Source organism: Ptiloglossa arizonensis, chromosome 2, assembly GCF_051014685.1.
Source record: "Ptiloglossa arizonensis isolate GNS036 chromosome 2, iyPtiAriz1_principal, whole genome shotgun sequence".
Taxonomy (NCBI): Eukaryota; Metazoa; Arthropoda; class Insecta; order Hymenoptera; family Colletidae; genus Ptiloglossa; species Ptiloglossa arizonensis.
The window spans coordinates 23,492,774-23,516,608 of NC_135049.1; the positions used below are offsets into that span (position 1 = coordinate 23,492,774).

Below are 23,835 nucleotides of genomic sequence, written 5' to 3' on the forward strand. Positions count from 1 at the left end.
GGAACGAATCATGTAACTAAGTAAATAAGTAATATTTTAATAGTTCTATTTCCCAAATCGAATTATTCATTTACCAAATTTTCTATTTTTTTGAGATTTAAAATTGGAAATATTAACAAAAACGATATACCAAACAAGTGTCTGAAATAAGCAGCAGAAGTAATTCTCTTGATGCTGCCCTGGCGATTGTAATGTTGGTAACAGTGCGCGTCGACATCTATCGTGATGACAATTTTAAGTGGTGACAGCCGCGTATGTGCCTGTTCGTTACCCTCGTAGTAGCCTTCTGCCCGATTTAGCTGACGGGAAACTTAATTTCTTGACTTAGTGCGTGATTCATTTGTCGAGCAGCATATGGAGTATTAGTCACGTCGTAGGTAAGTGCCTTAGAGCATTTTTAGTCCATATCAGAAACAGATGGCCATGGGTGAATCGGCCGCCTGACAGTTTGTTAATATGGGCAAGTGCCACTTTGACAGTTTTCCTTTTTCGTCATCGTATTGTTAAGCACCTGTTACCGAACATTCGATCTTCGTGGTGTGTTCAGCCGATTCTCGACATATTGTCATTAATTTGTGTATCGTCTACTTGAAGAACAACGTACTATTAGCAAATTATATGCGAAATAAAAATTAATGATGTCACGTTAAAAATATTTATTTTTTCTGTCATAAATTTTAGTTTGTGTGTAGTGTATTTAAATTCCTCCTAAAATGGATTAAAATAAACTTATAAAATAACTTAATGTCTTTAATATTTATACAAGTATTTCTCAGAAGTAAATTATATTTGAAGCATGTATTTCAACCAAAACAAGGTTTTATTAAAGTAAAATAACAAAACATATTACATCATGTATATTGTAATACATATTTTGTTTTATTTATTTCAACATTAAAGTTTTAAAAGTTACAAATATTATATATTCCATAATGTTTGTTAAATGATTTCAATATTGTATAATATTTTTTATTCTTTATAAAGTAATATATACATTGGTGTACCACACAAATATTTTTAGTTATTTCTTGCACATAATTTATTTTGCATTATAATTTGAATTGTCATTATAACATTTAATATATCAATTTCATTTTTTTAAGTATTAAAATTTCAAACAATATTTTAAAATGTTCACCATTAACATTATATGACATTATGTAATATAAATTACATAAACATTATCTTTTGGAACTGAACAAAACTTTCATGGATTTTTTAAATTTATTTTCTAATATCAAAAAACTGTCTGGAAGTTGTTGAATAACATTTTGTAGTTTTGTTTTATTTTTATTACTTTAAATACAAAGACTATTTTAAGATATTAGCCTTGAGGGATAAATATTTCACATGAATGTACGGAGAGTTGCAAAAAGTTATATTATAAAATATATATATTTTTAATTTTCCATTTTGTCTACATTACCTCTCATAAGTTGTAATTTACTCATTGAAACTTGATTTTTTTATTCAAATATGTGATAAAGTTGTCAAAGAAGCCAGGATGAATGAACAAACATACCTTATAAATAATTTGTTGATAATTTTTGTGCGATTCTATAAGATTATTGGTTAATTTTCTCAAAAATGTTACATTACGTATAAAAACTTTTCAGTTGTATTCAATTTGTTACGCTAAAATACAACTCAAACGAGACTTGTATGCTTTTCTATATTGCTTTTGGATCTATTGAACTTCAAGTGGACTAGTAGAATCAACAAAAGTAGAATGATACAGATAGACCATGGATATAACATGGCACTACAGACACGATAGAATCCACTTGTTATAATACAGGCTAAAAAAATTTATTCACTGTCGTCATTGTAACGCCAGACATTTCGTCTATAGATGAGCAGACATTTGCAGGAATCAAGTATTATATCAAATGATCTCTTGGAGAACTTTGAAACATACATTTGTTTCTTCTACTATGTTGAGATTAAATATTGGTACGCATCAAACCTTGTCAGGTAACCTTGGTTGAAATTTTTTTTCATTCAATTATACTTATAGTCTGAGGAAAAATTTCAAGTAATAACGTTTGAAAATTTTAGTAGTTACATCAAGGTTAAGATAAGGCCAATTTAAATACAGTTTCAGTGGTATTGAATTTGCAAGAGGTAGTTTATCGCGACGCCGTAAAACAAACGGAAAAAAACGTATTCGGTGCGTTCCCCTCGAAATTCAGTTGCGGAAATCGCGGAACGTTTTAGAATCATCGCGTTCCGCGACACGGTGCACAACTCGCTCTTTCATTTCGATCGCTTTGTTCGCGTACGCATTTGGACGATTGCTTTCCACGTATACGCGCGATACGTGTGCCCCGTGTTGTGCAATCGTAACGGTAAAGCGATCCGTCATTCATCGTCACGGAACAATTAAAAAAAAAGAATATGGTAACGCGCACAAAAAAGTCGCGTATGCACGTTCGTAATCGACGAGTCCAGAAGCAAACGTAACGAATATTTTTTGTTTCGGTAAACGTACCGGTGAAAGGATTCGTAATTTTCGCATTCGTTACTTGGTAAAACGACATTATGCACTTTCTGTAATTCGATGTGCAATTAATTTCGCATTGAATCAGCCCCGACGCAATATTCTATCGCGTGCAGGTTTTACTTCTTTTTTTTTTTTGTAACGCAACATTAGAAGTTTCCAAAGTTGCTCAAACATACTATAAGGTTGTACTGTTTCTATTATTATATTATTGTGTTTATAAAAGTCACTTATTAAATATGCATCATATTTCGTTGTATCGAACAAGTCCTCGAGATTGAAAACGGTGTCAATTTTATCGGGGTTCGAAGAATTGTAAAATATTTGAGACTGTAAGTAACAAGAATACATAGGTAATTGAATTTACCAACCTATTTTTTTTTATCGTGTCACGCTAGTTCTTAGGTGATTAAATAATCGTTGTAATGTTAATTTATATGCACACCGGGTGTCTCGTAAAATTGGATTGAATCATGTCGTTGAAAAGATTTGAGAGAAAAAGAAATGTAATACGACGAAATTGAATGGCTTCAGATACTTGAACAAACTGCATTATTGCATTACAGTCTACGTATTGTGTATTTATGTGCATCCATGCGGTTGCAAAGTGCGATTGTATTTTTTTTTTCAATTAAATGTAATTCTTTGATACATTTTTTTAGTCGATAAAATTTTGTATCCATTACAGGGATGTATTGGTAGAAAACTAGTCGTTTAAGACATTAATTTATCAAGTTATTTGCATATTTAGAAAAAATATTTTGAAAAGTACTAACTGCTTTTCTCCAAAATAATTTGCAAGTCTATATAATTTCTAAATTGCTTTTAATGGTCAATTTCAAATAATCTTTAAGAATAAGCATTTAATGGTTTTATCTTATTGAACAATTTAATGCTTATATTAATTAAGATATTTTTTCAAACCATAGATACTTTCAACCGTATGTTCCCTGTAATTATTCAATAATTAATATTACATTACTTGAATTAATGTCAGGAAACGTATATTAATTTTAAATTCTTCTAACGGGCCAATTTTGTATTAACATTAATTATTGAAGATACTGTTCAAGCCGTGAACACCAACACGGATTAGACAAATATAATACGCCTCTCAAAATAATTAAAGAATCTCGTGCCTAAATTGGAACGATCAAATATAAAACTGAAGTAAAAATACTGTATACACTGTTTCATAAATAAATTTACGTTCTTTGAACCGTCACCGATTCAACTACAAATATATATGACCTGAAAACTCTCAAGGCAAGATAATTTCAGTTTAATAAAATACGTAATAAAAAAAGAAGACGAAGTAAATATAATATATTTACTTACATATTAAAATACGTGTAAAATTTACACGTATTTTCTGAATAAGTTTGCTTTTCTTTGATCGCCAGAGATTCCTATCGGTGTTTCTATTGGTAATCAATTATCGAAAAAGTGCATCGAAGTGTACAGGGTATTTCAAAGAAATGCAGTCACCTATATTGCCCGATCGATTTTGATTTGTTGGACGAAGATCGTTTTAATCTTGTCTGTCTTAGAATCCTTCTGTTTTGAATAGCGTCAAGTTTCGTTTATCAGGAAAGAAGACACATTCCCTCGGACGAGTCCTTTTATTTACTTGTTACGAAAGAGAGGTCGGTGCGCATGTGGAGCATCTGGCCTGCGCGGGCTCCATCGACCCTCAACCATTTCGTACTTTCCAGTACGTGTTTGGCAATCCTACTGTGCCAGTTAATCGAAAAAGGGAACGATAAAATCAACGTCGATTGGCCAATTAACCGGTGGCCCTTGCCGAGTACAATCGCGCTGCTAGACTCTCCAAGATCGATCGTTATCAGTGATATCGTGATATCCCCATTAGACAATATTCTGACACCGGCTGCGAATCTTAATCCTGAACTTACTCCGTGCTCAAGACACTTGTTCATCATCCGTGAATAATTCACTATTCTTGAGAGAGAAATAATAATAATGCTAGAAGTAACGACGTCAAAGAATTCAGACATTTTTCTTTCTTTCTTTTTTTCTTTAATCGTGCCTCGAGTATATTAGTTTCGTTTTAGGACGAGTATAAAAAAAAAAAATACGTCTCGTTCTGTTAACGAAACGGCGTTATCAATCGAAGTGTTTAATGCTCGAACGGAGGTATTCTCGACATTTTGCATGAAACCCTAGAGATGAGAACGAGGTGAATTCCGAGAAGGCGTTTTCCGTAGATTCTTGACCGGGAAAAGCCCCATCTAGAAATTTCTAGTGACGAAGTGGTGGATAAGTCTTCTTTGTTTTGTAAAATGTATGGTCCCAATGGACGTGTCTCTTTTTCTTGACTAGTATCGCTCGTTGCCAAGACGAGAAAATTATCGATGACTTAATCTGTTCGAAGCAAGAGGAAAATGAGATACATGCAACTAGTGATGTTATATAAAAAATCGTTTGTAGCACAACCGAGTATGTGTCGATACCTTGTCCAAAAATAAATCGAAATCGTGGAATACTTTTTTTCGTACAGGACTTCCTTATCCAGAAACTTGTTTTCAAAAATTGTTGTGCGCATCTACGAAGATACCACAGTGATTCTCCATACAGTCCAACAACAACAAAAATAATACGCGTAATTTACAATGGGAATTTATTGAGATTTCGTTAACGTTTCTCGCGAAAAAAAAAATTTAATTAACGTTTACAATCGAAACTTGAAAATTAGCTTTGCTCTATGAGACTATAATTATTCCAATAAATACAAATATTCAGAGTAATAAAATAATTTTTATTATATTAATTTATTATATTTTGCGCTTGTTTTTCCAAAGAGGAAATATACGCCAACAAAATTTACAATTAAGATTTATAATCAAGTATTAATGGCAATTTGTAACAAATTACAGTAAATACGTTTCACAATTTACGAACTTCCAATAAAATTTGTTCGACGTTACATATTTCATTTACGTCAGGAGTATTATGAAACACGGTTCGCCTTTAGAAAATAAGATTGTCAACGAATAATTTGCGACAAGATTGGAGCCAGGATTTGCTGTCGTTTTAATAATCGCGAGCCGTTATTCGAGCTATTCGTTTCCAAAGGCAAGTACGCTGTACAAGATCTTTCGATATCGACCATTCCGATCGAGAGTTCGGGTGCACCCGCATTGAAACGAAATATGAATAGAAATTACGGTTCGGTGGCCACGCGATTTTAGTCTCGTTCGGCCGAGAGTTGTTCTGAGACAAATTAGGTTGTTAGAGAAGTCCCTTTGCGGTGTGATTGTCTACTAATGAGATACCGATGCTTGATCGTGGCTCATCGAGGCTTCGATGACTTTTTAAAAGCGTCGTCGTAATTCTGGACGACATTTGTGGGAGTTCGGTGAATTATAGTTGGCGACGGTTAACTTCGAACAAGCTAGAAACGACAAATTACGTTTCGATTACAATTTTAGAAAAATGTAACGCGCGCGAGTTCTTCCGCATGCAGTTGATGATTTTTTTAATTTCACATCATCGTTAAAATCGATAGTCCAATTTTTACTTCTTACCGCTGGTAGTAAAATTATTATTACTTTTTTTTTTACAAGAATCGGGGAATAAGTACTTTCTCGAACTAAAATTGATTCCCGGTCAGCACGATTCATTGAATAACAGCGCGAGCGATATAACGGCATTTCTCGCTATACAGGGTGATTGAGGTTAACTAGGGTTAGGTTGCAAAACAGCAATTCGCTGAACCCTTTCACCTTACTTTATCTGCTACTGTATGTTGTACTTTCGTGTATTTTAAATTTGTACAATAATTTTCCTTGTGAATTTGTCGAATAAAATAAAATTGGAAAAAAAAATTGATTGAAAGATAATATGAGAACAATCGTTACGAAGTCGATTTCGATACGAATTGCGAGATTTTTAGCATTAGAATTTCGAGAGATTAGTAAACATATTGTTCGCATGCAGATGCACGCACACACTTCAAATTTCATGGCATCTGCGAGTACCGAGAAACGTGAATTATCCTATCTCGTTGCCGCGAGTTCTTCGCGCGTGCAGTCGTTCGCCTGCTCTTTCGTTCGCTAATTCATTCGCACGTGCTAATTGCTTGGCTTTCTTCTCGGCCTTTCGTCGTTGCGCGTCTGCGTAGGAGCGCCTCGACCGAAACAACGATCGAAGATCGAAATTCACGTTCGCTATGAATCAGTGGTTTCCAAACCTTTTAAATAAAAAGGACAATTTCTTTATTTTGGTTAATTTGAAATTACTTTGCTTTTATTAATTTCGATTGAATTGTTTACCCAACTGAGAATAAAAAATTACTCAAACGAAGCCTCTATAGAGCCAAGAAACATTTGTATAATTTTGCAGAAGTAAAATTTAGGAATGGAAAATTTATTAGACAACATAAGTGGTATATTTAAAGTGTTGTTATCTCTAATAGAAAGAGATGTTTAAGTTATTCATATTTTTCTACATTAAAAACTTTTCGTAATCCCCACTTCCCCAGATGATTGTAAAACGCTCCCTTCCCCGTACGAGGTCGCGTTCTATATATTAGAAAACTTCGCTTTAAACAAATCTCGTTGTAGAAATGCTCAGGAAAGAGTATGCGGATATTTGTATAACATTTGTTTCGATCTTGATACGCAGGGTCGATTTCTATTTACGCGTGTTCTCCTGGAAAAGAGGATGAAAAATTGGAAAGGAACCGTGTATTACAAACGATTCATTTTCTCGCAAAAGATGTTGAAAGTTTCAACCAATTGGATCGAGTGAAACAACTCCCAGGAGTGAAGCGCTCCTCCCACTCGTACAGATCTCGTATATTTGTTCCGATTCGTTTGAGAAAAATTGAATTAAATTTACATTTCATTTAGTCATTTTCAATACCAATGACGATTTTTCAAAATGAAACTGGAATTTGTCAAAAGACTGAATCACTTTTCAAAAATATTCAACGAAAATATATTGATTTCAACTCGCGTAAAAGAACCGTTAAACGAATTTAAAACTACATCGTTATCGCGACTAACGATGAAGACCGTTCTAATTTTTCTACGCAAAAATTGTATCCATTTATTCGAGCGAACAAAAACTATTTGTAGAAAAGTTCAGTGTTAAGATGTACCCGTACTTTGAACCCGAAATAGTTTCGCGGGAAATTGTTGGAAAATTGTACACCGCGACAAACGACAACGATACGCGGAAAAATCGAAAGTAATCGCTGAGAGAGCGGGACGGTCGAACCTGGACAGTTTTTGGATCGCGAGTTTCATAAGCGAAGAACAAAAAATTCTTCAATGGTTCTTCGTGGTTTGCTAGCACCGGCGGCGGCGCGATGGACACGAAATAAAACGTCGAAAAGGTAGAATGAACACGTTAATTGAGGTTTAACGAACTTCGAACAGCGTTAAGAGAGAAAGGGGAGAGAGAGAGAGAGAGAGAGATCTGTAATGAACGTTCATCGGAACCTGAACGTGGAATTTGTAGGGGTTGTAAAGCTCGCGAGTTGAAGCTTTAATTGGGCTTCGATGAGCTCTCGTCGCTCACTCGAACCTATTAATTTTGAATAAATAATTATTTGTTTATTGGCGAATCAATGGCGGTTACATGTTTACGAGAATGTAAATGCAATGCTAAGTAAATTGATCGGTCTTTTTTCTTCTTATTTTTTTTTTTTAATTATTATTATTATTATAATTATTGTTACCGCTACATTAAATACAAGGTATCGAAGAGGTGAGAGGAATGCAGACGTGCGAACGTTATCGTTGATCTCTCCTGTTGCGTAGAAAATAATTAAATTGCAATAGAAAAAGTCGTCGTGAGCGGTTATACACTTTCCTTTCCACTGTAATTCTCGAGCACACGAAATTACATCTTTTTCGAAGTTAAAAGGAATCTGTATTTGTTCGGAGAAAGTACGTGAAATAGACGATAGGGAATAGATTGTAAGAGAACAAATCGGTATATTATATTTCGTGCAAATATGTGATTTAAAACGATACATTTTTTTAGGGGTCAAGAAAACCAAGTAGCCGGTCAATTAGGACTATCACGTTATGGACCGCAGGTGATGAGCGTGTTGTGTTTATGCACCTCAGTACATCAGACCGCTCAAAACAATAGTCAGGCTAGCAAAGTACTTCAGATCTCGTCGCCGGTTTCATCCGAGGAAGAGAGTATAAACTCGTCGCAGGAAATACCCACCGACGAGCTGGCTCTATTAGCTAAGCTGGAGGAAGCCAATAGGTGAATTATCGTACTGGTCAATGTTTATGATTGTCTCTGCATGTGCAAATGAACTGCGCTTTAAATATATAATATATATATTTAATATTATAATATATATATACATATATACATATATATCAAACAAGAGATCTTCAAATCACTTTGAGCAATATATTTCTATATGAAATTGGCAGTGCTTATTTTTTACGTTTTTGTAGCCATTGGTCTAAGTTGGACAATGTTTACACACACAACTGAGGAAAACTATACATAGTCTTACAATGTACAACATTTATATTAGCTGTTAGTTGTCTTCAGGACATTAGTGTAATACTGGGTTGTAACATATGATAGTCCTATAAAACTTGTATGTATGAACAAAGATATTATTTCCCTATAATCAATTTGAATTGCTACATAATGTCATTGTTATAGAGTAGAATCTTTTTTATCAAGAGCTAGAAAGAATTCTATACTGTGTAACAAATTTATTTTTAATTTCAATCACCGGAGAAGAAAAATTTATAATAAATTGCTTTTTAGAGTACATTAGAGGCAAATGAAATTCAAAACCTAGTAGTTGCTTTAAAAAATGTTCTCTTTGTAATCTGTTTATCTTATTTTATTGATACAAGAAACGAACATCTCATATGTTACAAATCAACAATTTTGTAATCCAGATAGTGATTGCATTAAATCGAAGGAGTTGTCTCAAGAGTTTGGTGTAATTAATAACAGGCTTATCGAATCGGATGCAAAGTCGTTGAATTCGCTCCAAAGCAATCACAGTAGGAAAGGTTCCGACACATCTCAGGTATCGGTGGCGTCGGGGGGCAGTGGAGGGAACGGCGATGCTGCGCCCCGACGCCACAATGCAGCTGATGGTGAAGAAACTACATGGACCCTATGGGGTCATATTGTCGCTGATTGGGATTATCATTGGAAGAAGAGGAAAGAGTTCGTCAAAGAATTAGTACGTCAAGGAATACCTCACCATTTTAGGTAATAAACATTTTGAAAAGCTTCCCAAATTGATTTGCGACACGGGAAGACTTTGATGTCTACCTAAACGTTCAGATTGAAAAATGTTCTAAACGAAACACTGATTCATGTTCATTATTGCAGAGGTATTGTTTGGCAACTACTAAGTGGTGCTCATGACTCTCCTGTTAAAAAGCAATTTGCTGAATATATCAAGGCCACATCTGCATGCGAAAGGATAATCAGAAGGGATATAGCCAGAACATATCCTGAGCATGATTTCTTTAAGGAGAAAGATGGGCTTGGTCAGGAGAGTTTGTTTAACGTTATGAAAGCGTATAGTCTTCACGATCGTGAAGTGGGATATTGTCAAGGTTCGGGATTTATTGTAGGATTGCTCCTTATGCAGGTACACTTTAATATTTCACATGAGAAAGGGATATCGAACGATAAGGAAACATTTAAGAAACCGGCCCTGTTTATATTGACATTGTTCGGTATTAAATAGGTATCAATCTGTTGTTACAGCAAATGCCAGAAGAAGAAGCTTTCGCTGTACTGGTAGCGCTTATGCAAGAATATCGTTTGCGAGACATGTTCAAGCCGAGTATGGCTGAATTAGGGGTGTGCATGTATCAGCTAGAACATTTAGTTGCTGACACGCATCCCGAGTTACACGCTCATTTTACGGCTCAAGGTTTTCACACCTCTATGTACGCATCGTCTTGGTTTCTTACGCTTTTCACCACAGCGCTGAGCCTTCCGTTGGCCTGCCGCATTTTTGACGTGTTTCTGTCCGAAGGCATGGAAATTATTTTCAAAGTTGCGCTGGCCATGTTGCACTTAGGCAAGGAAGATTTGTTGAGTTTGGACATGGAGGGCATGTTGAAGGTAATATTCATCATCCTGACTTACGTCATAACCATAGACAAATTTTATTATCGTAGAAGAAAAGTCAGGCATTGCAAAATTGAAATCTTTGAGAGACAATATTTTCTCATCCGTGGGTCTATGTTGGTTTTCGTTTCGGTTTAATAATATTTACTAGTTCTTTTCAATGCAGTTTTTCCAGAAACAGCTACCTGGAAAAGCCGAAAAAGATCCCGATGGCCTCATGAACCTTGCTTACGGTATGAAAATCAATCCGAAGAGAATGAAGAAATTAGAGAAAGATTATACCGTGTTAAAAATGAAAGAACAAGAGGAAATGGTCGAGCTTCGTAGACTTAGGGCGGAAAATAGGTTACTTAGACAAAGAACTGAACTTCTTGAAGCCGAGTCCGCGGAATTGGCGGATAGATTAGTCAGGGGTCAAGTTTCTCGTGCAGAAGAAGAGGAAACTGCTTTTGTTGTACAAAGGGAACTAGCAGCTCTTCGACATACGCATCTTGAGACCAGTCATCAGCTTGAGCAGGCTCACGAAGAACTAAGATCCCTATCGCTTTTGTTAGAGGAGAACGTAACATCGAAGCAATCGTCTTTAGATGAAATTTTATTAAAACAGGAAGCATTGTCGCAAAAAGAAGACATGATACAATGTCTGCAAGAGGAATTGGTTAGGGTTCGATTACATGAGGCGGAGAACGATGCAACAATAAGGGAACTTAGAGCACGAATACAAGAATTGGAGGAAGATAAAAAAACGTTACGTGAAACCACGCCAGATAATTCTGTTGCTCATTTGCAAGAAGAATTAATTGCTGTAAAACTCAGAGAGGCGGAGGCTAATCTTTCCTTAAAGGTAACACTTTCTTTCATGCTTCTATTCATGCATACATTTGAACAGACTTTTACAGTTTCTTTGATTCTACTGGTGCATTTTTATTTTATTTTATTTAATAATATAAGAAATTTGTTAGGATCTTCGGCAAAGAGTAGTGGAATTGAGTTCTGCCTGGCAAAGGCATCTACAAGAGCATCGTTCTGCTCAAACAGCACCCGCGAGTGATTCCACGCCGAAGAAGCTTCTATTTTGGGAAAACAGGGGCCATGAAGTGCAGAAATTCGAGGAAGATTTAATGACAACTAGGATTCGAGAGATGGAGGCTGTGACTGAAGTAAAGGAGCTTAGACTTAAAGTCATGGAGCTTGAAACTCAAGTGCAGGTCGCCACGAATCAGCTCCGTCGACAAGACGAAGGGGGGAAACAAATTCAAGAAGAATTAGAAGCTGCCTTAGATAGAGAAAAGGAGCTTACTGCCAAATTGCGGGAGCAACAACACAAGTATTCTGACCTGGAATCAAAGATGAAAGATGAAGCTATGATGGCCAGGATACGCGATGCGGAGCACGCGCAGCAAGTTGCGGAACTCACGCAAAAAATATCCCTTCTTAAGTTAAAAGTACTGTCCTTTAGTATCCATTGAATCTTTTATAATATCAGCATGCAATTATTTGTACATGAAATATTAAAATCATTAACTTCTTTTATTTATTACAGAATGAAGAGATGCATGCGGAGGGTGAGCTTAGGAATAATTTAGATGACAGTGAAAGAGTAAGAGAATTACAGGATAAGGTTGCTGAATTGAAAGCTGAGGTATGTGGATATATTAAATTTTGTTTATGCTGCATTAATGAAAGCATTGATTTAAAAAATTGCAGTAAGGGGTGAATGGAAGGAACAATTATTAAAAAGTAAATGGAGTTCTATTTTTTCATTAAAAAAATTGATTCTTTCTTTAGTTTTCATATATACTAATTATTAATTAGTTATCCAGGACATTTCTATTATGCTTACAGAGTTTATTATAAAACAATCTTAATTTAAAAACAAAATTTCATTTTTTTTCTTTCTTATTTTAAAAAATTCATACCAATCTTTAAAAGAACAATAACGTCATTCATGGTGGACATTCTAGTTTTGCAAGTAAATTATCTAAGAATGCTTTCAATTATGCACAAGTACAATTATTTTCATGTATGTTTATGATTGTTAATGATTCTGTCATTAAGATTGAAATCTATATCTTTGTTTAGTGTTTCTACAATATTATATACGTATTGCGTTTAAAGTATTATCGGTAGAAGTAATGACGGTAGATTATAAAGATGTAGACTTATGATCATTTCACAATAGTTTAAAAGTCCAATTTTTATTAAATCTGTTATTGGGCTGCAATTTAGTAAATTCCGAAGCTTGTAGATTAACGTAATTATCGAAACTTCCGTACATTTTGGAATAGAAGTAATTCCAGTTGATAGCTCGTTCTAGGATCTTGATTTATTATTTGAATTCCTGCATATTCATACAACTCATAGATGTGTATCCACATAATTTGTATACTATTGTTGCAGTCTACACAGACACATTTAGAATCACTTGATTTCCAAGATTCTTAATACTTTCATAAAGTACATATCAATAACATTTTAGGATTATGTTTAGGATTTACGATTGTGACAGTTCACATTTATTTGTGACTAATTTGTACAATCTGCTGTATAATACAAAGTTTTACTTATCATGTTTATATATCTGTGATAATGCACCTGATATTTTTGTGACACTGTTTTGTGGAGTACTTATATTTTATGAACACTTATGTATTTCTTGTCTTGAAGATCATATGCTATTGGAGATTGGATAATTTCTGTTCTATTGCACCATTAATTCACATGTTATAAAGGATTAAATCCTTGATGAGTTACTAAAACATGTTTGTCAATTAACTACCCTAGAGCCTTTTAACTAATAAAGTATGTTAAAGAAATATGTACATAATATGTATTATTACTTTTGCTCTAATTGTATTTATTGGGTGCACACAATTATATCTATCGTAATAACATGTAAAATAAGTAAAAATGTAATTTATGCTTCTGTATTACTGTGATTCACAAAATTGTTATGCACAAATTGCACCTCTTACTGCAATGTATTGCTGTCACGCTAAAGAACGGTACTTTTCTCTTAGAAAATCGATCTAGGTTTCTTGAAGTTATCAGTGGTAAAATAAAATTATTTCAACTTTAATACTAAGATAAATATTTGACTAAATTTTCATTGCCAATAAGTTACTAGGCACTAACAAATTGAACACTAATGATACAGTACGTACTTTCAATGTTTGTGATTAACAATTAACTGTTTCAATGCCAAACAAAACACAGCCTTCTCTCTTGTCAAATAGATAACTAACTTATTCCTGCAGAGGTACCTGTACACATTAAGAATTCATCATGTTTCATCATCTATAGTATATTCCTAATTGTTTTGATTCACACACTTTTCGTGTTCATCTATGAATTATAATTCATTTAAGAAATTGTTTACATATCAAAGCTTCCAAGATAGGATGCATTCACAGCTTGTTATGTCTATGCTGCAATGCAATATAAATTATAAATGTCGAATTGCTTCACACTTAACATTAATCGTGGTTATGGTATTTGCTCATTTAATATTATTTTTGCACTTGTGAAGATATAATAATTATCATTGTTTCAAGTAAAAAAACCTTATATCTTTGAGGGCGCCAGAATAATATAAAAAAATGTCTATGTGAACAAAATACTTGTCTTTTTGCTTTAATTTATTGTATATTAAAAATTTGCAGTCAATGTTGCATTCCTTATATGGTAGTAAGAGGAAATAATAACTATTCATCTGTAATGATTATTTCATTACTGATACAATTTACATCAAGTTGCCTCCTCAATACTACTTTTAAAGTGTGATTGTTAAATATAGTAGTATTAATTAAATTAAAAAATATTAATAAGTCCATAATATTTTTCTCTTATTACTGTTCACAAAATTTACTGTATCCATTGCCATCATTTTATATACCACCCATTTAATATAAATGTTTACTCTTCACTCAATAGAAGTTGTTATGAGTATCTTAAAGAATTACAGTAATAGTAACTGCCAAATTTGTAATGTCTCAGCATTCAAATTTTAATTGTTCAAAGTAGACAAGTATTAAAATCATTTGACGATACATCAAGCTCGCTATTTATTATACTAATTGTGCTTTAAAAACATTCAATTAGACATTGAGAGTTAGCACAGCACGGAGTAATAACAAATTCAAATTTTATAATTGAAATTACAGTTTAATTTAACTTTTGAAGAAAAAAAGAAACCAGAAAATGACGCTTAATAAATACACCTTCAAAGATATTATTCATTTAATTCAATACTTTCTATTTATAAGGTATTCAGAATAATTGCATTGTAATACATATCATTGAATGAATCACTGCATAAGTAAAATTGAAAGAAAAAAATAATAATGCAATGTTACTTAGACTTAAATGTAATTACAAACCGAATTCTTATTGTGTGAAGGTACCAGACACTAACACAAAGAAACTAATGGTTTTTGTAAAACTAACCCTCTATTGCTGTGTTATCTCTGTCTCCTTAGTTCCCTACGCCAATCACCAGCCCGGAGACTGAGCCTTGGCGCTGGCTCGAGTAAGTCTTTACCCATCTGTAAGCATTATTTTTATCCATTTCATATACGTAGCATGACGTTAATGTGAAGTTTATAAAAGAAATGTTTTTCCTGTGTGTAGTTTTGTATATTGTTTAATATAGTCATTATTGATATTATACATTCTTTATAAACTTATGAACATAATATCATGAGTAACTCAAATGTTGTCTTTAAAAATTCTCTAAAAAAAATTTGATCTTACACTTAAATATAAATTTTAAATCAGAAATTATTATACTCTGTAAATTATTCTTTGTGCCATGTTAGTTTTGTAAGATTTTCGTCGTGTATGATATGTAAATATAATTCACAGATAAATTTGCAAAAGCCGTACGTGTCAATGACTCGTCGATGTTAGTTTCTCAATGAAAGGTTCAATTGAATACACGCTACAGTAGCTACTCTTCTTACGTTATCACATCATCATCACATGTCTAATAATGCACCAGTCAAATTTCTTCATCATGTTTGATGTATGCTTTGTGGTTTTACTTATCATGCGCATCTCAGTTACTCTACATGTGCTTTACTTATTATTATTTTGCTTCATTCTTTCCTTTTATTATAAGTAAAAATTCAAACTTTTTACTGTACGAAGGAATAAGAGACATATTTCAGCACATTGCTTACAAATTAAGCATATTTTCTGCTTTATTGGTATATTTAAAGATTAATGAATGATCTCATTATTAAACAAATATTAAATGTAAATGAAAGTGGATCTTACCAGATTCTAAACAAAGCTTTTCAAGTTTTATAAAATAATATTTATTTTATTAAGTTTTATAAAATAATATTTATTTTATTAAGTTTTATAAAATATATGTTAATGCATGTATGATATTGCATTATAATGTTCAACATAACATTTAGATCAGTGTTTTCTGTACCAAATCTAAATATGATTCCATTATATTGGTGATGTGAATAGGAGAAATGTTAGAAGTAATTCAATAATTAAGGATTTGTATTCTAGATCTTTTATCATGATACGTGTAGAATTGTTTATACATTACATTTTTTTAGAAATCGTAAATGAATCATAGCAATCATTTAATTTTGCATTCAGTTTTCCAAATTGACTAGTTGATATTTAGATCTTCCAAAATTAATTAAAAATTAAAGAAATAGAATTATGTGATTTTGTTCTTTGCTGTCTTTTTTTTCTATGTGTTACATTAAAATGCACTGCATTTACTTTATTTGTCTTGTCTAAATTCATTGTTACATCTTTCTAAGCACATTATCTGTGCAATATGACCATTTTAAAAGAACAGGGTAGAAGTCTTTCAATGTCCAAATTATTGAAAGTAAATGTGATCATTCCATAAGTATGAAATGCAATACAAAACATTGCATAGTTCTGAAATTGTATTCAGCTGTGTACTTATCTCATAAAAATAATGCTCATTGCAGTTATGTCACTACTTACTTCATACTTTTCGTGAATAATAATTTAACAAACTATACAGATTAGAAAGTACTGTACAAAGTTGCTGCACAAATTACAAAATAGTTGGATTGTACAAACTTCAATCTTCTTTTCAGGGAGGGAAGCACAAAGTGTACTTCTTTACTAAACAGTGATGTACAAAGTGTACTAGATTTCGCAAGAACAATTATTACAAGAATTCAATCGATATCATTGTGTATTGTATGTGTGTCACAGGTCATGAGGTTAGAAAGTTGGAAGCAACGTTGGACAGGTCATGGTGGCCAAAACGTAAGAAGCTTTAGTGTTGACACTGAAAGCGAATTGGACGAGCGGGATCTCAGAATTTGTTTACAGGATCATATCAATGCGACTACGCCAAACTCACCAGAGGTATAGAATTCCACGTATACCAGACATTAGGCAGCTAATTATCGTTAAACACAAGTACTCCATTGTCAGATCCAAGTGGATCCCTTTGTTCATAATCAATGCTTTCGTCGTAGAAAGAATTACGAGTACGCACATAGAATATAAATTATAAATCGAGATCATATAGAGATAATGATTATTATTGTTTTTAGTTACGTGTATTATCACTAGCTCGTGATGTATTAACAGTATATAGCGATTAATTAGGTGTAATCTGGTGGTCATTAATAGCGCAATATAAAATTGTCGACCGAGTCGATTTTTCGTTTCAATCAGGCTTTGAAGTGTTCGAAAATAACTTTTAATGTCTAGAAATACCGAATAGTGTTCGAAATATTCTACGATAATAGGATCGTACAATTAGAAGAAAACATTTTAATCATTATTCATAATTCGTATTATTTTATATCGAACCGTAGCTAAATATGTACTCATTTTTTCTTTAGAGGTTATTACTTCTTTTTTTTTTTTAATTAATTTTCATCATTTTTAGAAGACAGGTTAGTGTTCGTCATAATCCACGACCATGCCGTTTCACTTCGAAGTCTGATTACGATCGACGAACCCTCTAGATTAGTGTAACTATGTGACGCATACGACAGTTTTTATACGTACTACGCATTCTGTGTATTTTTTGTAATTTAAACCAAATGTAATTCCATTTAAGGAATTGTATATTGAATAGAGTGAAATCCGTCGACGGGGAAACTACGGAATCGTCTTTTACGAATAAAGAGGAAACGCGTCTTCCCTCCTGAGACGACGGAATCTACGTAGAGTCTCGTTATTGAATTTCAGTAGCGTATTGCTCCGGTTAGAATCTTATGGAATAAAAAAAAAAAAAAAGAAAAAATGCAAAAAAAAAAAAATAGAAACGAATACGCTACGTATGAATTCATCCACAGTATTCTTCGTGTGTATTTATGCAATTTGTAACGTACTTTCGAGAGAGAAACGCGATGTTAATTTCAATACTCCAAGTCGACAGAAATTGCGCACAAAATCATAAAATACTTATTATAATTTGGATTATAATACATGCTCGTGTAAATGAAAAATAGTAGAAAGAACGATCGTAGCGAGCGAAATTGAAACAATAATTATTTTTCAATCCCTAATTTCGGCTTGTTAGAAAATTAGCTTTATTAATTGTATAAATTACTAGAACGAAATATGTGTGATTCCGTATTGAATAAAAGCGACGTATTTTATGAACAAGTCTGTGGCAACGATTATTAAATCGATTACATATTAACGGGTTTTATCGATGTAAAATTACATTTACCATTTCTACTCTACAACGAAATGGACGATATCGTTTACTTATTTAATACAATGAACGGTACACGAACTTGAAATCACGAAAAGTTTGTTCATAAAATAACAATACGTGACTTTTATCCAAGATTAAGTTATTCATATATTTATTCGTATATTTCATTCTATTAACTTGCACAATTGATGCATTTAATTTTTTTCGACAAGAACCCAATGGTAGGTACGGAAGCGTTAAATTACTGTTTTCATCTTGTTTGTTAACTATTCTTTTTCCTACTATTTACCAGATATTTACCGTTTGAAAAAGAAAACTGAACGTAAAAAAGAAAAAAGAAAAGATCAAGTTTCTGTGATTTAAAAGAGAACTTCTAATTGGATCTAGCAGCTCCCGAGCGGCGCGGGTGAAGCGGTGTTCTTTAAATAAATTTACTAATTGCAGATTATTGAAACCGAAACCGAACGAGATAATCGGGAGTACTTGTAAAAGTTAATACCCGGATAGCTCGTTCCTTATAGCGACTTCCTAGGACGTGATAATTACTTCCAACGTAAGTAGTTGCGCAGATCAACACCACTGCTTTGTTCTCGACTTTTATTTTCGTTTTCTCTTAATTTTCTGTTTCCAGCTTACTTGAACCCTTAACGATCCACTTCTCGATTCTGCTATTGCGTTCGTGGCGATTGTACTTGAATATACAATTCGTTAAGAATTATACTACCCGAAAAATGTATTTGCCTTTACGATAAGACGAACAGCTGGCCGATAAGGGATGTTTTTATCGCCCGTGGCGATAAGCGTTAATTTTTGAAACGCGTTGCGTTTTGAGTTCTCATTATTTTGATTCTAGTGCGCTCGAAGCACTGTTTCTTTCACGAAGAGACACCAAGAGATTGTTCATCTTTCGATGAAGGACGAGAAACATATTTTCGAAAAAATAGTGCAAATAGGTAAATTTTACCTACGACGATTTTATTGACTAATTTTTTTATACGAATATTGCTTTCCAGAGATTTTTTTTTATTAGAAGAGAGAATCTTCGCGGAGACGAGTCACGATGGAATTATAGAAATTCGTAGAAAATAGAAAGAAAAAGAAGTAACGGAACGTGCATTGTAAATTTTTCTTTCTCTAGCACGATTTCGTGAAAGTAATATTTAGTTGTATCGTGAAATTTGTAAATGTGTATTTAGTATGGACTGTAATTAAAAAATCGTGGGAGTTTTAGTTTTAAATCGTTTTAGGTGTAACGAGCGTTCTTTTTTTCGCTTACGGTTAACAATTATAATCGATACTCTTTTTACTAATTTGTAAGAATTAGCCAACGAGTACAATTGTGCGTTTTCATCGTCTAATGCGGTTTACGGTCGTGTTATTTTTTCTTTTTTTTCTTCTTCAAAGTGTCAATTGCAAGATTGATATTTACGATAACTTGCGTTCTGCGAAAGAAAAAAAAAAAATAATTGTCGCGTAACGTTGGAACGTTAAGGGTTGAACGCGTCCACAGTGTTCTCGCTTTGGCCTAAATTGTGTCTGTACACTTTTGTTTTATCACGTACAATTGGCACACACGCGCGAACATCAACGATCGCTACCGAAAAAGAGGCGCATTTTCGCACCAATCACGAGAAAGTTTTTACGGAGGAGTGAACTTTTCCGCTTTCGTGCACGTACGATCAAGGACAAAGCATGTACCCTTTGCAAAACAGTAGAAACCCTGTTAATCGAGATGAATCGACAAAATGTTGTCTTATTAAAGGGAAGTCTCGAGAAAATTAAATCATCGCTTTCTTGGTCGACCGTTTTCAAGTAACACCTTCCAGCAAAACTAAAATTTACTTTGTTACAGTTGCTGATTGCCTTTCGCTAGATACCGAGTTACCGCAGGGATTCTTTGTGGATTTTACAGTATAAAATTAGACTACAATTTTCTACTACTTTTTATCGGTTAAAAAATATACTCCGTTGTTCTCTGTAGATTCGTCTTAACGAATTTCCAGAATTCCGTCTGATTTTGGGATCGGACCGTTGCTCAACCATTGCTCAAAATAATTAGACGATTAACCACTCAAACGAAAGTATTATTTACCAAAGTGTTCAATACTTTGAAAGCCTCGTTGTACAAGAGAGATATTCGGAAAAAGTATTTCTGTATTGAATGCACAGTATTTTCCCTCGTTATTAATATTATCGACTCATTCCATTCAATTGTCTTTAAAACTGTTTTGAGCGATGTATTTATTTAAATGGAATATTGACTAATTTTGATAGAGAGAATTCACAGGAGTCCCTGCGAGAGACTAATGTTCTCAACCAGTTGATAAGACGGTCTATCGTATCGCTTTTACACGTCGTATGGAAAGAAAAAGTTTTTTTACATATCATTGCGCAGTAACTTACCCAATTTCGTGAACATAGAAATTACGCTAAGGCAACGCTTACTGGCACAAGCTCAATAATTACAAGTAAGAGAGAGGCTTAGTTTCTAACCTTTTCAGATATTTCGGCAGCGATTGAACATGTTTTTCCGTCTATGCATAAGAGGAGTAATAAAATAATTTCGATACTGCCTGATATTATGCCTGCCTGGATTAAGTGCAATTTGTAACGGCTAAAGAAAATTGTCTACAAAAATTAACGAGATCTATTGTTTTACTACGTTTCTGCGAATGTAAATGCGCGATTATCACAAAATTAGTTACGTTGCATTGTATTTGATACGCGATGTTCAATTAATTTAACAGATCGATGAAAGAGTGCTGGAAATAACAGTTAGTCGCATTTAACTTGAGAATCATCGAAGTGCAATCTTCTACGTATAGAAAACGCAAATTCCCCTACTAAGAATTGTGATATACGCGTATACGCCAGTATTTCTGTTTTTAAACAAATCAATATTGATCAACAAATACATTTACAACACCTTGACCTACTACAAATAAGACTTTTTCTTAATATACATTGAATTTCATTCCTTCTCGCGAAACAGTGATCGTAAACGAATGGGATGCAATTTTCGATAATATGGATCGTCCAGCTTACTAATATGGATTGATCGAGTCTCGTAGCCTCGATTATTTTAATCCCGAGGAAAAAAGTTTAGTACGGGGAATTATATAGTTTTAAAGTGATATTTCATTACACAAAACACTTATATTACGAATTAAAAAATTCATCTGCATTTAATGAAATCATTCCAGAAGTGTATTATCGCAATTATTATTTATCAGAGTGGCAAATAACTTCCTAAGCTATTTTTAATCGTAAGAACAATTAAAAGACTTACCGAAATATTTATGAATGTTGCTCTAATTAGTTATAATTGTTCCCATGTTTAATCACATTTAGACAAATTTTATGCTAATTTATATAATTCATTACCAATTATTGTAGTCTCCTTTTAAGAATATTTTTCATCGATTTTGTTAAAATTAATCCTTGGAATAAGGAGCTTGCTTTGGAGAATTTACAATATTTGGTTCTCAATGATTGGATACGGAAAATAATTGTTTAATTTCAATAACGCTACGATTTATTATAACCACCTATACATTTCAATGTTCATGGCATAACTTTTGAACTACAATGTACGTCACGGGAGAATATAATTTTTAACCCCAAGTAATTTAAGTACATATTAACATTGATGGTCTGAAAGTTATCTAAGTTCAAATTTGCCCAGGAATTTATTGGCCACCCCTAACTATACAATCACTAAATAACCGTACTTGATTGATGTCGGTATCATTTGTTTCGTCGCTGACAATTGCCATCTTCAGCCGAAAGAAGTAGCTATGTACATCGTTTAGACGTACGAAACTTTTTTCTTAGCACGAAAGTACGCAAGTCACGAGTATATCGTATTACATTGTTTGTCCCTTTCTACGCATTTCTATTTTAAGAAGCTACCGCCAAACTCTTAAGGCAGATTCGTTTAAGACTTTACAAAGCAACGATGGTATATCTGAATATTTCAGTATCTTGTTATTCGAATCATTTCGAAGTAACTATACATATTGTATGTACGCGTTCGACGCATTTATTATATTCCAAGTGTAAGAATTCGTAGGCAGATTATTTGTTAGCGATTTCTGATTGTTGTATACAAGATTTTTCAATGGATAACACGCACACTATGGACAACGATATAAATTTGTCATGAACATTGTGGGGAATATTATAACATCAGGAGTAAATAAATTTTTATTCACTTTTAAGGCTTTTATCTTTTCCCCGTGTGTGAGAGATCAAAGTTGAAATGTTTCTTATTATTGTATGTACATGTATATGCAACGCAGATATTTCATTCATTCTTATACATCGATTACTCGAAATAACATAATTCCTAAACAATGAGACACCAAGATGTTTATACTCAATGAAATGATAATGCTTCCGTGTGACGATTTCTTGAACAAACATTGTGTCCCTGTAGTGATCTCTGTAGAATTACTACTTTAGCAAATGTTACTTTCTTATCGGAACCACCGCAGAATTATTGATATTTCTCGCAAGAGCATTACACTGTATTTCGTAATTTTTATTTAAAGAACCTTCTGCGGATGCGTTTCGTAATGTTTATAATGGAAATCATAAATATGTAAGACGTAGAAATGGAATATAAACAATATAAGGCATTCGTGATATTTATTATTTTTCGTTGTCTCGTTACGCCTATCAAAAGCCCCCTGAACAAACCAAAATCTACACGAAAGTGTAATCCCGCTTATAGACTTAATCATCTCGGAACAATATTACAAAGGAGTAAGAAGGACGCAAAGGTCGAAGCGTTGGAGGAAACGAGAACATCGAACATAAAGACAAAAGTAAAGAACGGAAGTATCGAATGATTCGGGGAGACTTTGCGTCCATGGGCGGCGCAAGTTGCGGCAGGTAGTTTTCCAAATGGAGTCTATCGGCCAGAGAGTGGAAAAAAGTAATCCGTGAAAAGGGGTTCGTTGTTACGCCGGTCTGGTGCAATGTTGCCGGTTCCGCGCGAGCGAGAAGAGCAGCTGGCCGGGTTGTCCAGTACCGAAACTACGATGCGTAGGGCCCTGTCTATGGGTTTTCCCGAGGAGGCGTCAAAATCGTAATTCGTACAAATTTCGTATACCCAAGCAACGATACTCAAATGTAAATTATTGATGAAAGTAATGCTCACGTCGTGTAAGCATCAAAAATAAGCACCGTTACCACCGGACTACCTTTCGTGTTAATGGGTGGTATAAAACTGAACGAATTTAAATAATGGAAGTAAGGTATAGACATCGGAACGTATTTCATAGTTCGCTCCAGGGTACCAAAATACATAGTTGCGACTTTGTCGGGCCTCTTGAGATGGCGGTGGCGGCAGTGTTGCCAGACGAGACTAACCACGACGAAGTGGAAGGACCCTGGTTATGGGGGTTCGTGGGAGGAAAGGGGAGAGCAAACGAGAATAAGGGGAAGAAAGAAAGGCAGAACCGGAGACAGAGAACGAGCGGCACGCGGACCGGGCAGGGGTGGTGGACCAATTAAATATGGCGACAGCAGTGGG

General features: G+C 33.8%; 1 protein-coding gene across 7 annotated transcripts; it reads left to right on the forward strand.

Annotated features, from left to right (window-relative positions):
- The first annotated feature begins 220 nt into the window (after nucleotides 1–220).
- Nucleotides 221–22,929, forward strand: Evi5 (ecotropic viral integration site 5). 7 transcript variants are annotated; one of them, XR_012991030.1, is made up of 12 exons: nucleotides 7,611–7,862; nucleotides 8,516–8,749; nucleotides 9,470–9,733; nucleotides 9,857–10,121; nucleotides 10,241–10,603; nucleotides 10,776–11,453; nucleotides 11,572–12,054; nucleotides 12,153–12,251; nucleotides 16,829–16,984; nucleotides 18,741–18,849; nucleotides 18,928–19,249; nucleotides 19,310–20,096. XR_012991030.1 is itself a non-coding variant. In XM_076304089.1 (10 exons), exons 1-10 carry the CDS (start codon nucleotides 7,798–7,800, stop codon nucleotides 16,833–16,835), a joined length of 2,508 nt encoding a protein of 835 aa, XP_076160204.1. In that variant the 5' UTR covers nucleotides 7,610–7,797; the 3' UTR covers nucleotides 16,836–16,965. The 7 variants fall into 7 exon arrangements, 3 of the variants coding, with proteins under 3 accessions (XP_076160204.1, XP_076160205.1, XP_076160203.1); XR_012991032.1 differs by lacking the exon at nucleotides 7,611–7,862 and adding an exon at nucleotides 221–377 and having other exon boundaries at nucleotides 18,928–20,096; XR_012991031.1 differs by lacking the exons at nucleotides 18,928–19,249; nucleotides 19,310–20,096 and adding an exon at nucleotides 20,798–22,929.
- The last annotated feature ends 906 nt before the right edge of the window (nucleotides 22,930–23,835 follow it).